Below are 13944 nucleotides of genomic sequence, written 5' to 3' on the forward strand. Positions count from 1 at the left end.
CTCAGATAATGTAGGCCAAATATGTCACCTGATAATTTATGCAAGTTGCTTCTTAGTAGGACTAATAAGCTTGTTTTTCAATAGTTGAAAGTTGAAGTCAAGTTGATCATCTCTTCGAAAGGTCGAGTCATAAACATCTTTCAGCAATTCCAGCTGCAATGAGATTCTGAAGGACCAATGCAGATCAAACTGATATAGACATACACCTTTAATTTATGGTTGTTATGTTGTGAGTAGGGTTCAATATGAAGCATAAGCATGTGATGACAGGTGAAAGTTACTTTAAATTATATAGCTACTTTAATTTCAAGTTAGGAAAATCCAAATGTTCTGTCACTGTTAAATTTGCTCACCATTCCTTTGGGTGGTTCATGAATTAAGTTAATTTATCACATCTATCCATCACTGTTAACATGTTTACATCTCTACAATACTTATGTAACTTTTCTTTGAAAGTCGTAATTTACATCCGTCTAATGAGATAGATAGGAATCTACCATTTTGAGATGGTTCAAAATAGAAATATGACATATTATTTAAGGGCCGATGGTATATTAGAATCCCAAATATTGTATGTTAATTATTCCATTTGTTTATTCGCAATTCATGCATATCAAACAACAATATAAGAAACAGTCAGTAAAAAAACACTTGCACAACGGAGACTAAAATTTTCTGATTATCTTCTTTCTGAAATTTTATTAACATTCTAGTCCTACTTAAAAATTCTACTGTATGTATTTTGTACAAAAAAGGAGTAACAAAACTTCTTCTTTTTTCCTAGAAACTACATAAAAACATTTGTGGATTTCGTTCTTGATGTTCATGTGACAATGATGAGTATCTGCAGCTAGTTAAGGACATGATCAACGCCTTCTTCAAGTCATCTGCTACACATCTTTTGATCATAGAAATCACATAATCCATAAAATGTGAATCACAAGGCAATGTAATTGGCCCTGAACTTGTAACTCCAAATTCTTCCTCGGCTATTTTAAGGAGCTCTATGAAAATTTCACTCTTCAAATATGCCAAAGGAATCATGTATCGTCTTCCATCTGCTGTGTAGACAGCAAAGTGACCCTCATTTGCCACAGGATGTGACCAAGAGATCTTCTTCCTGCTGGCAGCTGCTATCTTTTGCCACTTTCGTGCCATCTTGATAAGTTTCTTTGTGCTGATCATGTTGTTGTGTTTTAAGAGTGAAAGAAGAGAATTTCGCAAAGTTGATAAGTTAGTTGAATTTGATGAGAATTTTAAAGTTTGACTTGGATGGAAAGAGTAGAGGAAGTGGTCAACTTTTATAGCTTCAACCTGAAGACATATCACTTCATTGGTGCTTTACTTGTTTACATTATTAGGAAGCATAACCACGCGATTAACTTTATGTTGCTTTGGATGATCCCCAAACATGTAGTCCAAAGATGTTTTTTAATAATTAATATAAGCCTATTATCACCCACTCAATTAGATTACTGTATTACAAGTGTGTGATGGTTCTGATTTTTCCACGCCTAATATCTAATCTGTTTAATTGTTTTGTTCTATGATGGATGTGGAAACTAAAACATCTGCATTTAATTAGCTGGTGAGTACAGGATATGATTTCACAATAATTGATCAATTGGTTGCGAAGAGGCTGGTTTGAGCAACATAGTAGGCCTGTATGATCTGGGATTTGTCAAAATGGTTGCCAGATGGAAAGTATATCAGACAAGGCCACATGAACAACCACATGAACTTGCTTTCGATGAATGAAAGCAAGGCAGTCCCACGACGAAGTGATATGTCTTTAGCTTGGAGCTATAAAACTTGATCATTCTCCAAAGTCTTCTCATCCAAACATTGCTAAATCATTCATCATTACAATTCTATCTACTTTCTCATCTTCAAAAAATTCTCTCCTGATCTTATATCCCTCGAAAAAAAAATGATTAGTACTAAGAAGCTTATCAAAATGGCAAGAAAATGGCAAAGATTAGCAGCTGCCGGAAGAAAAAGAATTTCTTGGTCAAGAGCAGTGGCTGAGAAGGGTCACTTTGTTGTTTATACAAATGACAATAAACGGTTCATGATTCCTTTGAATTATCTTAAGAGTGAGATGTTCATAGAGCTCTTAAAAATGGCAGAGGAAGAATTTGGAGTAACAAGTTCAGGGCCAATTACACTGCCTTGCGATTCAAATTTCATGGAGTACGCGATCTCCATGATCCAAAGACATGTCGCTGAGGACTTGAAGCAGGCACTAATCATGTCCTTAGCCACTTGTAGATACTCATCATTGTCAAATGACCAACAAGATCAAAATAATCAACAATTATATATCTGTAGTTTCTAGAAAATTTCCCTAGAACTTTTTGTAGAAAATGTATAGTTGTACAATCTTACTGAGAAAGTTAATGAAAATCTAGCAGAAATTTGAATCAGATGGCTTTTATTTTAGCAGTGCACTCTTCTCTATCTTATCATGCTGCATGGTATAAACTGCAGGTAATTTACAGTTTCTTGAACAGAGGAATTTACCTTATAAGATGTATTACAAACCTATTGACTGAGATCTGATGTTGCAATTTAGTTAGAGCAGGCGGCTTTGACAGTTGGTTCAGCAAGCAATGAACAATAGATGTCCTAGAGAAGGCAAAACTATCTACTCTCAAAGAGTCAAGGGTATCTTGGCAAAATCACTGGCTTTTAAGTTAAATAACAAAATCACTGGCTTCTAAGCTAATAAGAGTCAAGGGTATATTTGTATTCAATTTTGAAATTTTTGACTTTTTGTCGCCCGGAAATAAAAATTGCCGAAATGTTTACCATGGTTCCTAATACCGTCCGGGAGTCCCATTGGGTGGGTGGAACCATCCAATTTGCATTTAAACAACTAATTTACCGGTTTACAACTTACACCGATTTCAATAATTAAAGCCTACCACGAACATTTATGACAGCAAATAATGATCATATATGATTCCAAACAGCACTATATGACCACGAGATGTATCCCCTAAAATTTCAAGACTTTTCGAACCCGGGTCCCGAAACCTCAAAATTTTCTCAAAAAGCGTGGATATTAGCCTTAAATTTTTGAATTTTTTGACTTTTTTCGAGCGGAAATAAAAATTGCCGAAATGGTTTTCATGGTCCCTAATACCCTTCGGGAGTCCAATTGAGTAGGTAGAACCATTCAATTTGCCTTTAAACGGCCAATTTAATTACCGGTTTACAAATTACACGAATTTCATTAACTCTATCCTACAACGAACATTTATGTCAACATATAATGATCATATATAGTTCCAAACGACATTATATGACGCCGAGATGTATCCCCTAAAATATTAATATTTTTCTACACCGGGCCCCGAAACCTCAAAAAAAATTTTAAAAGCGTGGATATTAGCCTTCACTTTTGAAATTTTTTGATTTTTTTTTGCCCAAAAATAAAAATTGTCAAAATGTTTACCATGGTCCCTAATACCCTCCGGAAGTCCAATTGGGTAGGTGGAACCATCCAATTTGCCTTTAAACAACCAAATTACCGGTTTACAACTTGCACCGATTTCATTAATTCAAGCCTAGCACGAACATTTATGACAACAAATAATGATCATATATGGTTCCAAACAGCATTATATGACCCCGAGATGTATCCCCTAAAATTTCAAGACTTTTTAACACCGAGTCCTGAAACCTCCAAAACTTCTCAAAAAGCGTGGATATTAGTCTTCAATTTTGGAATTTTTTTACTTTTTTCGAACGGAAATAAAAATTGCCGAAATGGTTTTCATGGTCCCTAATACCCTTCGGGAGTCCAATTGGGTAGGTGGAACCATTCAATTTGGCTTTAAACGGCCAATTTAATTACCGGTTTACAAATTGCACGGATTTCATTAACTCTAGCCTACAACGAACATTTATGCCAACATATAATGATCATATATGGTTCCAAACGGCATTATATGACCTCGAGATGTATCCCCTAAAATATGAATACTTTTCTACACCTGTAACACCCCAATAATTCTCTCTTTAAACTTGTGAGGACCCTGAACAACATTCAAGAGAATTACTGGCGTGCTACCGCCACGTGTTCAAACGTTAAGGCTTTATCAGAAAATAGCAGCGGAAAAACTAAATCAGTTATAAATAAGTTTCAAAACCAACGAATGAAACCAAATTAAGTCATACAACTTGGAACCATTAAGGCCCTTATTCAAAACCCAATAAAAGTAGTAAGTGATTAATTCCAGTGTTCGAATAAATTCAAACCCAAAAGAATTAGTGTCAAATAAAATCGAATTAAAATAAATTCAAACTTGCAAAAGAAATAAAATGCAAACAATCAACTCTCTACTCAAGATCCCACAACCCTGATGAATGCTACATGTGTAAGAACCTGTGGTAATTCTGCTCCCCAATATTACAAGTGTAAAAATTGGATCGTCACAGGGTCATTGAAAGGCGAAGGCCATGACCAAAGAAAGACACACAAAGCACGCAATCAGCAAAGCTGAGTACATACAAGCTGCAAAATAAATTAAGAAATCCATAACATGCTACTAATAATCAATCATCATGCATCATTAAATTATAGACTCAACACACGACTCAACTATTTATATTACTAAGACTCCATTAATTAATAATAGGTAAATCATTATTTTTATTCATTGGATTACGCAATAGACAAGGTTGTCCAACCCATGCTCCATTTGGAACATCAATAAAAGAAAAACCCCATGCCTCCTTTCGGAAACATCAATAAACATCCAACGACCACGGGCGCGACTTCGTGACCGTAGTTAGTATGAGATCTCACCTAACTCCTAGTTTTGAAAAATATTTGAAATAAGAGACTCGTAGATCAGACGGCCTCGAGAAAAGTACACGGCTAATACCCCATGTACCCCAACCCCTGATTGTCATTACTCCAGAAGTGCACCAATCCAGAGTTTTATTGCTCATCCATCTTGCACTTTACGTGATTTACAGGTTTAGACTTGGTGATGACTCATATGGATAACAATACAATCAATCCAATATCAATTCAATCAAGTAAAACAACTTTTCAATTTCAATTCTTGATTTATTAGTGGCAAGCAACATTTATTATTTATTCCTTTACAACCTCGGTGTATAAACACCTTGAGTGCATAAGGCACCCCAAAACCTTAACCTCGTCTTAGAAGACTTAAATTCTTCCTTTACTCATCCTGCTTGCATAATCATGAATGAGTAATAAATTAATCATTACACCAATAATATACCTTTGCCTCTAAGCGCACCTTGCATAATTAGAGCACAAATAATACTTGCAATATAAAATAGTGCACGTTATACGAAATTCACAATGTATAACCAAACAATTTAACTCAGTCATCCCTATACATGATACTAAGTTCTCGATCTGTCGTCCTTAAACATGCACCTAAAAGAAAGTTTCGTAACTTGTACGTACCTTGAGCAAACGAATTGGTATGCCACTTTACTAACTAGAAATCACATTCAATAAACTCCTCTCCTAAGCCAAATAATAACATCTCAATCAATACCCAATCAATCAAATTTACAGCAATACTAACTTACTTTAAAACCTTCAAAATCCAAATCAAACAACACTTTAAAACCTTCCCTTTAGTTAAAATTAAAGGCTTATATATAGTTCTTTAAATTTTCTTCATAAAAACCTTAAAATACACTCTTATACATGAAATTACAGCAAGTTCAAAGTCTAATAAAAATCTGAAAATTATATAAAAACCCCTAAAAATCTCCCTTTTTAATGGGTGATTAAACCCTCTTTATAAAACATTAAAAGTAGTACTTAGAAATTATTTCCAACACTTAAAACTTCAATAAAAACATATATTTATGTTTAATTAACTTTAAACATAATTAATTTTATTAATCAAACTCAAGGATAATATCTTAAGTAAAAAAAAACTTCGTTAAAATCAAAAACTGCCCGAAAATCATATTTAGAGGCTGAATTTGGCCACGAGAGGGTGGTTCTCACTACCAAAGGTAGTGAGTCTTTCTTAAAACGTTGTTTCCACATGGAAAACACTATTTTTTCATCAAAATCGGATGAGTTCAGAATCTGATCGGGATTAAAACGGGATTAATATTAACGAACGAAAATCTAAAAACTAAAACACGAATTTACATGTTCAAAATAATCTGGAATTAATTTAAACTAATCATTAGTTATAATCACCAAAATTTCAAAACATCATTACTATAAAAGCCCTAAATCAATTGTTCATAAAAACTCTAAAATCATGATTTTCAATAATTAAAAACCCTAGGTTATAAAATTTACAAAATCTGAAAATTATGATACTTATAAAATCTGAAATTATAAAGTTTAGTCATCAAAATACAACTTGATACTAATTAAATTACTTTCAAACAATAAAATCAAAATCCATAAATCAATAATTATAATTATACAAATTAATAAAACAAAGGAGAGAGAAAATAAGACTAACCTTTTGGTGTGGGAAATTTTTGGGGATTAATGGTGTATTTATAGGAGAGAATGTTGTAGGGTAAGTAAGAAGATTGGGCCTCATAAAATTATTGGGCTAATTAGGTAAATGAAATGGACTAGGCTTTGTTTGTATGATCATGAATTGTAGAACATAGGTTCATAAAATAGTTTGTGCTAAAATGATTTTTGACCAATATTAATAATTTGAAACTTTTGTAATTAAATTCCGGAAAAGTACAAATAAATATTATAAATAAAATAAAATTTCATTTATAAAATATTTAAAAATACGGGGGATTACAACACCGGGCCCCGAAACCTCCAAAATTTCTTAAAAAGCGTAGATATTAGCCTTCAATTTTGAAATTTTTTGATTTTTTTTCGCCCTGAAATAAAAATTGCCGAAATGTTTACCATGATCTCTAATACCCTCCGGGAGTCCAATTGGGTAGGTGGAACCATCCAATTTGCCTTTTAACGACCAAATTACCGGTTTACAACTTGCACCGATTTCATAAATTCAAGCCTATCACGAACATTTATGACAACAAATAATGATCATATATGGTTCCAAACGGCATTATATGACCCCGAGATGTATCCCATAGAATTTCAAGACTTTTCGACACGGGGCCCTGAAACCTCCAAAATTTTTCAAAAAGTTTGGATATTAGCCTTCAATTTTGGAATTTTATAAATTTTTTTTTTCGCCCGGAAATAAAAATTGCCGAAATGTTTACCATGGTCCCCAATACTCTCCGAGAGTCCAATTGGCTGGGTGGAACCATCCAATTTACCTTTAAACGACCAATTTACCGGTTTACAACTTGCACCGATTTCATTAACTCAAGCTTACCACGAACATTTATAACGACAACAAATAGTCATCATATATGGTTCCAAATGACATTATATGACCCCGAGATGTATTCCCTAGAATCTCAAGGCTTTTCCCCGAAATCTACAAAATTTCTCAAAAAGTGTAGATAATAATTGCCGAAATGTTTACCATGATCCCTAATACCCTTCAGGAGTCCAATTGGTGGGTGGAACCATCCAATTTGTCTTTAAATCGCCTATTTATTGGTTTATAACTTGCACTGATTTTATTAACTCAAGCATACCACGAACATTTATAACAACAAATAATGATCATATGTGATTCCAAATGGCATTAAATGACCCCGAGATGTATCCCGTAGAATTTCAAGACTTTTTGACACCGGGCCCCGAATCCTCCAAAATTTCTCAAAAAACGTGGATATTAGTATTCAATTTTGGAATTTTTGACTTTTTGTCGCCCGAAAATAAAAATTGCCAAAATGTTTACCATGGTTCCTAATACCGTCCGGGAGTCCCATTGGGTGGGTGGAACCATCCAATTTGCATTTAAACAACTAATTTACCGGTTTACAACTTACACCGATTTCAATAATTCAAGCCTACCACGAACATTTATGACAACAAATAATGATCATATAAGGTTCCAAACAGCATTATATGACCCCGAGATGTATCCCCTAAAATTTCAAGACTTTTCGACACCGGATCCCGAAACCTCCAAAATTTCTCAAAAAGTGTGGATGTTTGTCTTCAATTTTGGATTTTTTTTTTTACTTTTTTCGAGCGGAAATAAAAATTGTCGAAATGCTTTTCATGGTCCCTAATACCCTTCGGGAGTCCAATTGGGTAGGTAGAACCATTCAATTTGGCTTTAAACGGCCAATTTAATTACCGGTTTACAAATTGCACGGATTTCATTAACTCTAGCCTACAACAAACATTTATGTCAACATATAATGATCATATATGGTTCCAAACGACATTATATGACCTCGAGATGTATCCCCTAAAATATTAATACTTTTCTACAACGGGCCCCGAAACCTCCAAAATTTCTTAAAAAGCGTGGATATTAGCCTTCAATTTTGAAATTTTTTGATTTTTTTCGCCTTGAAATAAAAATTGCCGAAATGTTTACCATGGTCCTTAATACCCTCCGGGAGTCCAATTGGGTAGGTGGAACCATCCAATTTGCCTTTTAACGACCAAATTACCGGTTTACAAATTGCACCGATTTCATAAATTCAAGCCTAGCATGAACATTTATGACAACAAATAATGATCATATATGATTCCAAACGGCATTATATGACCCCGAGATGTATCCCATATAATTTCAAGACTTTTTGACACGAGGCCCTGAAACCTCCAAAATTTCTCAAAAAGCTTGGATATTAGCCTTCAATTTTGGAATTTTATGAATTTTTTTTCGCCCGGAAATAAAAATTGCCGAAATGTTTACCATGGTCCCCAATACTCTCCGAGATCCCAATTGGCTGGGTGGAACCATCCAATTTGCCTTTAAACGACCAATTTACCGGTTTACAACTTGCACCGATTTCATTAACTCAAGCTTACCATGAACATTTATGACAACAAATAGTGATCATATATGATTCCAAAGGACATTATATGACCCCGAGATGTATTACCTAGAATCTCAAGGCTTTTCAATACCGAGCTCCGAAATCTACAAAATTTCTCAAAAAGTGTAGATATTAAACTTTAATATTGTAATTTTTAGACTTTTTTCGCCCGAAAATAATAATTACCGAAATGTTTACCATGGTCCCTAATATCCTTCACGAGTCTAATTGGGTGGGTGGAATCATCCAATTTATCTTTAAACGGCCTATTTACCGGTTTATAACTTGCACCGATTTTATTAACTCAAGCCTACCACGAACATTTATAACAACAAATTATGATCATATATGTTTCCAAACGGCATTAATTGAACCCAACATGTATACCCTAGAATTTCAAGACTTTTCGACACCGGGCCTCGAATCCTCCAAAATTTCTCAAAAACCGTGGATATTAGTCTTTAATTTTGGAATTTTTGACTTTTTTTTCGCCCGGAAATAAAAATTTCCGAAATGTTTACCATGGTCCCTAATAACGTTCGGGAGTCCCATTGGGTGGGTGGAACCGTCCAATTTGCCTTTAAACAACCAATTTACCGGTTTACAACTTGCACCGATTTCAATAATTCAAGTCTACCACGAACATTTATGACAACAAATAATGATCATATATGGTTCCAAACAGCATTATATGACCTCGAGATGTATCTCTAAAATTTCAAGACTTTTCGACACCGGGTCCCGAAACCTCCAAAATTTCTCAAAAAGCGTGGATATTAGTCTTCAATTTTGGATTTTTTTGAATTTTTTCTGCCCGGAAATAAAAATTGCCGAAATGGTTTTCATGGTCCCTAATACCCTTCTGGAGTCCAATTGGGTTGGTAGAACCATTCAATTTGCCTTTAAACGGCCAATTTAATTACCGGTTTACAAATTGCACGGATTTCATTATCTCTATAGCCAACTACGAACATTTATGTCAACATATAATGATCATATATGGTTCCAAACGGCATTATATGACCCCGAGATGTATCCTCTAACATATTAATACTTTTCTACACCGGGCCCGAAATCTCCAAAATTTCTTAAAAAGCGTTGATATTAGCCTTCAATTTTGAAATTTTTTGATTTTTTTTTGCCCTGAAATAAAAATTGCCGAAATGTTTACCATGGTCCCTAATACCCTCCGAGAGTCCAATTGGGTAGTAGGTGGAACCATCCAATTTGCCTTTAAACGACCAAATTACCTGTTTACAACTTGCACCGATTTCATTAATTCAAGCCTAGCACAAACAGGTGAAAGTTACTTTAATTTATATAGCTACTTTAATTTCAAGTTAGGAAAATCCAAATGTTCTGTCACTGTTAAATTTGCTCACCACTCCTTTGGGTGGTTCATGAATTAAGTTAATTTACCACATCTATCCATCACTGTTAACATGTTTACATCTCTACAATACGTATGTAACTTTTCTTTGAAAGTCGTAATTTACAGTCGTCTAATGAGATAGATAGGAATCTACCATTTTGAGATGGTTCAAAATAGAAGTATGACGTATTATTTAGGGGGCGATGGTATATGAGAATCCCAAATATTGTATGTTAATTATTCCATTTGTTTATTCGCAATTCATGCATATCAAACAACAATATAAGAAACAGTAAGTAAAAAAACACTTGCACAATGGAGAGACTAAAATTTTCTGATTATCTTCTTTCTGAAATTTTATTAACATTCTAGTCCCACTTAAAAATTTCTACTGTATGTATTTTGTACAAAAAAGGAGTAACAAAACTACTTTTTTTTTCCTAGAAACTACATAAAAACATTTGTGGATTTCGTACTTGATGTTCATGTGACAATGATGAGTATCTGCAGCTAGTTAAGGACATGATCAACGCCTTCTTCAAGTCATCTGCTACACATCTTTGGATCATAGAGATCACATAATCCATAAAATGTGAATCGCAAGGCAATGTAATTGGCCCTGAACTTGTAACTCCAAATTCTTCCTCGGCTATTTTAAGGAGCTCTATGAATATTTCGCTCTTCAAATATGCCAAAGGAATCATGTATCGTCTTCCATCTTCTGTGTAGACAACAAAGTGACCCTCATTCGCCACAGGATGTGACCAAGAGATCCTCTTCCTGCTGGCAGCTGCTATCTTTTGCCACTTTCGTGCCATCTTGATAAGTTTCTTTGTGCTGATCATGTTGTTGTGTTTTAAGAGTGAAAGAAGAGAATTTCGCAAAGTTGATAAGTTGTTTGAATTTGATGAGAATTTTAAAGTTTGACTTGGATGGAAAGAGTAGAGGAAGTGGTCAAGTTTTATAGCTTCAACCTGAAGACATATCACTTCATTGGTGCTTTACTTGTTTACATTATTAGGAAGCATAACCACGCGATTAACTTTATGTTGCTTTGAATGATCCCAAAACATGTAGTCCAAAGATGTTTTTTAACAATTAATATAAGCCTATTTTCACCCACTCAATTAGATTACTGTATTACAAGTGTGTGATGGTTCTGATTTTTCCACACCTAATATCTAATCTGTTTAATTGTTTTGTTCTTTGATGGATGTGGAAACTAAAACATCTGCATTTAATTAGCTGGTGAGTACTTGGCGTTATGTTAGCAGGATATGATTTCACAATAATCAATCAATTGGTTGCGAAGAGGCTGGTATCTATGAGCAACATAGTAGGCCTGTATGATCTGGGATTTGTCAAAATGGTTGCCAGATGGAAATTAAATCAGACAAGGCCACATGAACAACCACATGAACTTGTTTTCGATGAATGAAAGCAAGACAGTCCCACGACGAAGTGATATGTCTTTAGCTTGGAGCTATAAAACTTGATCATCCTCCAAAGCCTTCTCATCCAAACATTGCTATATCATCATTCATCATTACATTCATATCTACTTTCTCATCTTCGAAAAATTCTCTCCTGATCTTATAACCTACAAAATGATTAGTACTAAGAAGCTTATCAAAATGGCAAGAAAATGGCAAAGATTAGCAGCTGCCGGAAGAAGGAGAATTTCTTGGTCAAGAGCAGTGGCTGAGAAGGGTCACTTTGTTGTTTATACAAATGACAATAAACGGTTCATGATTCCTTTGAATTATCTTAAGAGTGAGATGTTCATAGAGCTGTTAAAAATGGCAGAGGAAGAATTTGGAGTAACAAGTTCAGGGCCAATTACACTGCCTTGCGATTCAAATTTCATGGAGTACGCGATCTCCATGATCCAAAGACATGTCGCTGAGGACTTGAAGCAGGCACTAATCACGTCCTTAGCCACTTGTAGATATTCATCATTGTCAAATGACCAACAAGATCAAAATAATCAACAATTATATATCTGTAGTTTCTAGAAAATTTTCCTAGAACTTTTTGTAGAAAGTGTATAGTTGTACAATCTTACTGAGAAAGTTAATGAAAATCTAGCGGAAATTTGAATCAGATGGCCTTCATTTTAACAGTGCACTCTTCTCTATCTTTTCATGCTACATGTTATAAACTGCAGGTAATTTACAGTTCCTTGAACAGAGGAATTTACCTTATAAGATGTATTACAAACCTATTGACTTAGATCTGATGTTGCAAGTAGTTAGAGCACGCGGCTTTGACAGTTGGTTCAGCAAGCAATGAACAATAGATGTCCTAGAGAAGGCAAAACTATCTACTCTCAAAGAGTCAAGGGTATCTTGGCAAAATCACTGGCTTTTAAGCTAAATAACAAACATTTTACTGTAAAATAAAGTAAATAACAGCTATCTTAAACTTTGTTTTAGCTGATATGTTTGCATTTGCTACTGCAAAAAAGTAAAAACATCTGACTGTGAAAGTAATTTGGGACAAACGCGAAAGTTAAGTACAGATACAAAATGGAAAAAGGAGTATGAGTATTCACCTATGTTATAGCTGGCCGAAAGGAACCATATTTGTATGGCCAGATACAATAAACATAATTTATAGTTGCCTAGTTATATGTAGGGTTAATATGTTCAATATGAAACAAAAGCATATGGCTAGTGATTGATAATTTAATCATAGGCTCTTTCAATAATGTAAAAGGCAAATATACAATGTAAAAATTTTCCATCAACCCTATCACTAGACCGAATATATATACGTATGTTACTCGAACTCTTCACTATAGTTAGAAACATTTAGTCCAACAATTGGTTATGATGTGTGAATATGTTTTACTCTTTGCAAGAAATTTTTAATAAGGAAAAGAAAAATGGGTGTAAGCTGTATATCTGTGATCATAATGCAGTTTATTTGATTTGAATTAAAATTTAAGAGAAAGGCACAATCATATAATGGCAAATTTGTTTGATTTGAATGTTTGATCTCATTAATTTTCTAAGTAAAATTATATAATCAAGGTATCATCTATACAAAAGGGTAAAAAAATTTATATTCTAAAAACTACAAATCAACAATTTTGAATTTGTTTGTTCTTGATGTTGATCTTGTGACAATGATGAGTATCTGCAGCTAGTTAATGACATGATCAGCGCCTTTTCTAAATCTTCAGTTACACATCTCTGAATCATAGAGATCGCGTACTCCATGAATTTCGAATCACAAGGCAGAGTAATTGGCCCTGAACTTGTAACTCCAAATTCTTCCTCGGCTATTCTAAGAAGCTCTATGAAAAGTTCGTTCTTGAGATAAGCTAAAGGAATGGTAAATCGTCTTCCATCTGTTGAGTAGACGACAAAGTGGCCCTTATCAGCCACTGGACGCGGCCAGGATATCCTCTTCCTGCTTGCAGCTGCAATCTTTTGCCACTTTTTTGCCATCTTGAGGAGTTTCTTTGTACTAATCATTTTGAGGTTTAACTTTGTAGAGTGCAAGAAGAGTTTTTTTCGAAGATGAGGAAACAGGTGTGTATGAGGAATTTAGCAATTGAGTTGGTTGAAAATTGCTGAGAGAATAGGCAAGTTTTATAGCTTCAATGAAAAGACAAATCACTTCATCAGTGACAGCCTTGTTCACAT

The 13944-nt window shown here is 34.3% G+C and overlaps 1 protein-coding gene and 2 pseudogenes across 1 annotated transcript; 1 reads left to right on the top strand and 2 right to left on the bottom strand.

Annotated features, from left to right (window-relative positions):
* Positions 1 to 36: 36 nt before the first annotated feature.
* LOC145558114 (auxin-responsive protein SAUR66 pseudogene) lies at positions 37 to 1158 on the bottom strand (annotated as a pseudogene).
* A 799-nt stretch (positions 1159 to 1957) lies between these two features.
* LOC145558115 (auxin-responsive protein SAUR66 pseudogene) lies at positions 1958 to 2555 on the top strand (annotated as a pseudogene).
* An 8011-nt stretch (positions 2556 to 10566) lies between these two features.
* On the bottom strand, positions 10567 to 13746 carry LOC145558116 (uncharacterized). Its single transcript, XM_081619253.1, has 2 exons — positions 13374 to 13746; positions 10567 to 11279 (listed from the first exon to the last, which is right to left on the bottom strand). The coding sequence occupies exons 1-2, from the start codon at positions 13744 to 13746 to the stop codon at positions 10732 to 10734; spliced, it is 921 nt and encodes a 306-aa protein (XP_081475379.1). The 3' UTR covers positions 10567 to 10731.
* Positions 13747 to 13944: the final 198 nt, after the last annotated feature.

Source organism: Chenopodium album, chromosome 9, assembly GCF_948465745.1.
Source record: "Chenopodium album chromosome 9, dcCheAlbu1.1, whole genome shotgun sequence".
Taxonomy (NCBI): Eukaryota; Viridiplantae; Streptophyta; class Magnoliopsida; order Caryophyllales; family Amaranthaceae; genus Chenopodium; species Chenopodium album.

What these genes read in the sequence shown, in the direction of transcription:
- LOC145558116 (XM_081619253.1), bottom strand. Translation starts at nt 13,746, where the DNA reads ATGGCAAAAAAGTGGCAAAAGATTGCAGCTGCAAGCAGGAAGAGGATA. An exon ending in AAATTCAAAATTGTTGATTT is followed by an intron (nt 11,280 to 13,373) that starts GTAGTTTTTAGA and finishes GCACCAATGAAG; the next exon opens with TGATATGTCTTCAGGTTGAA.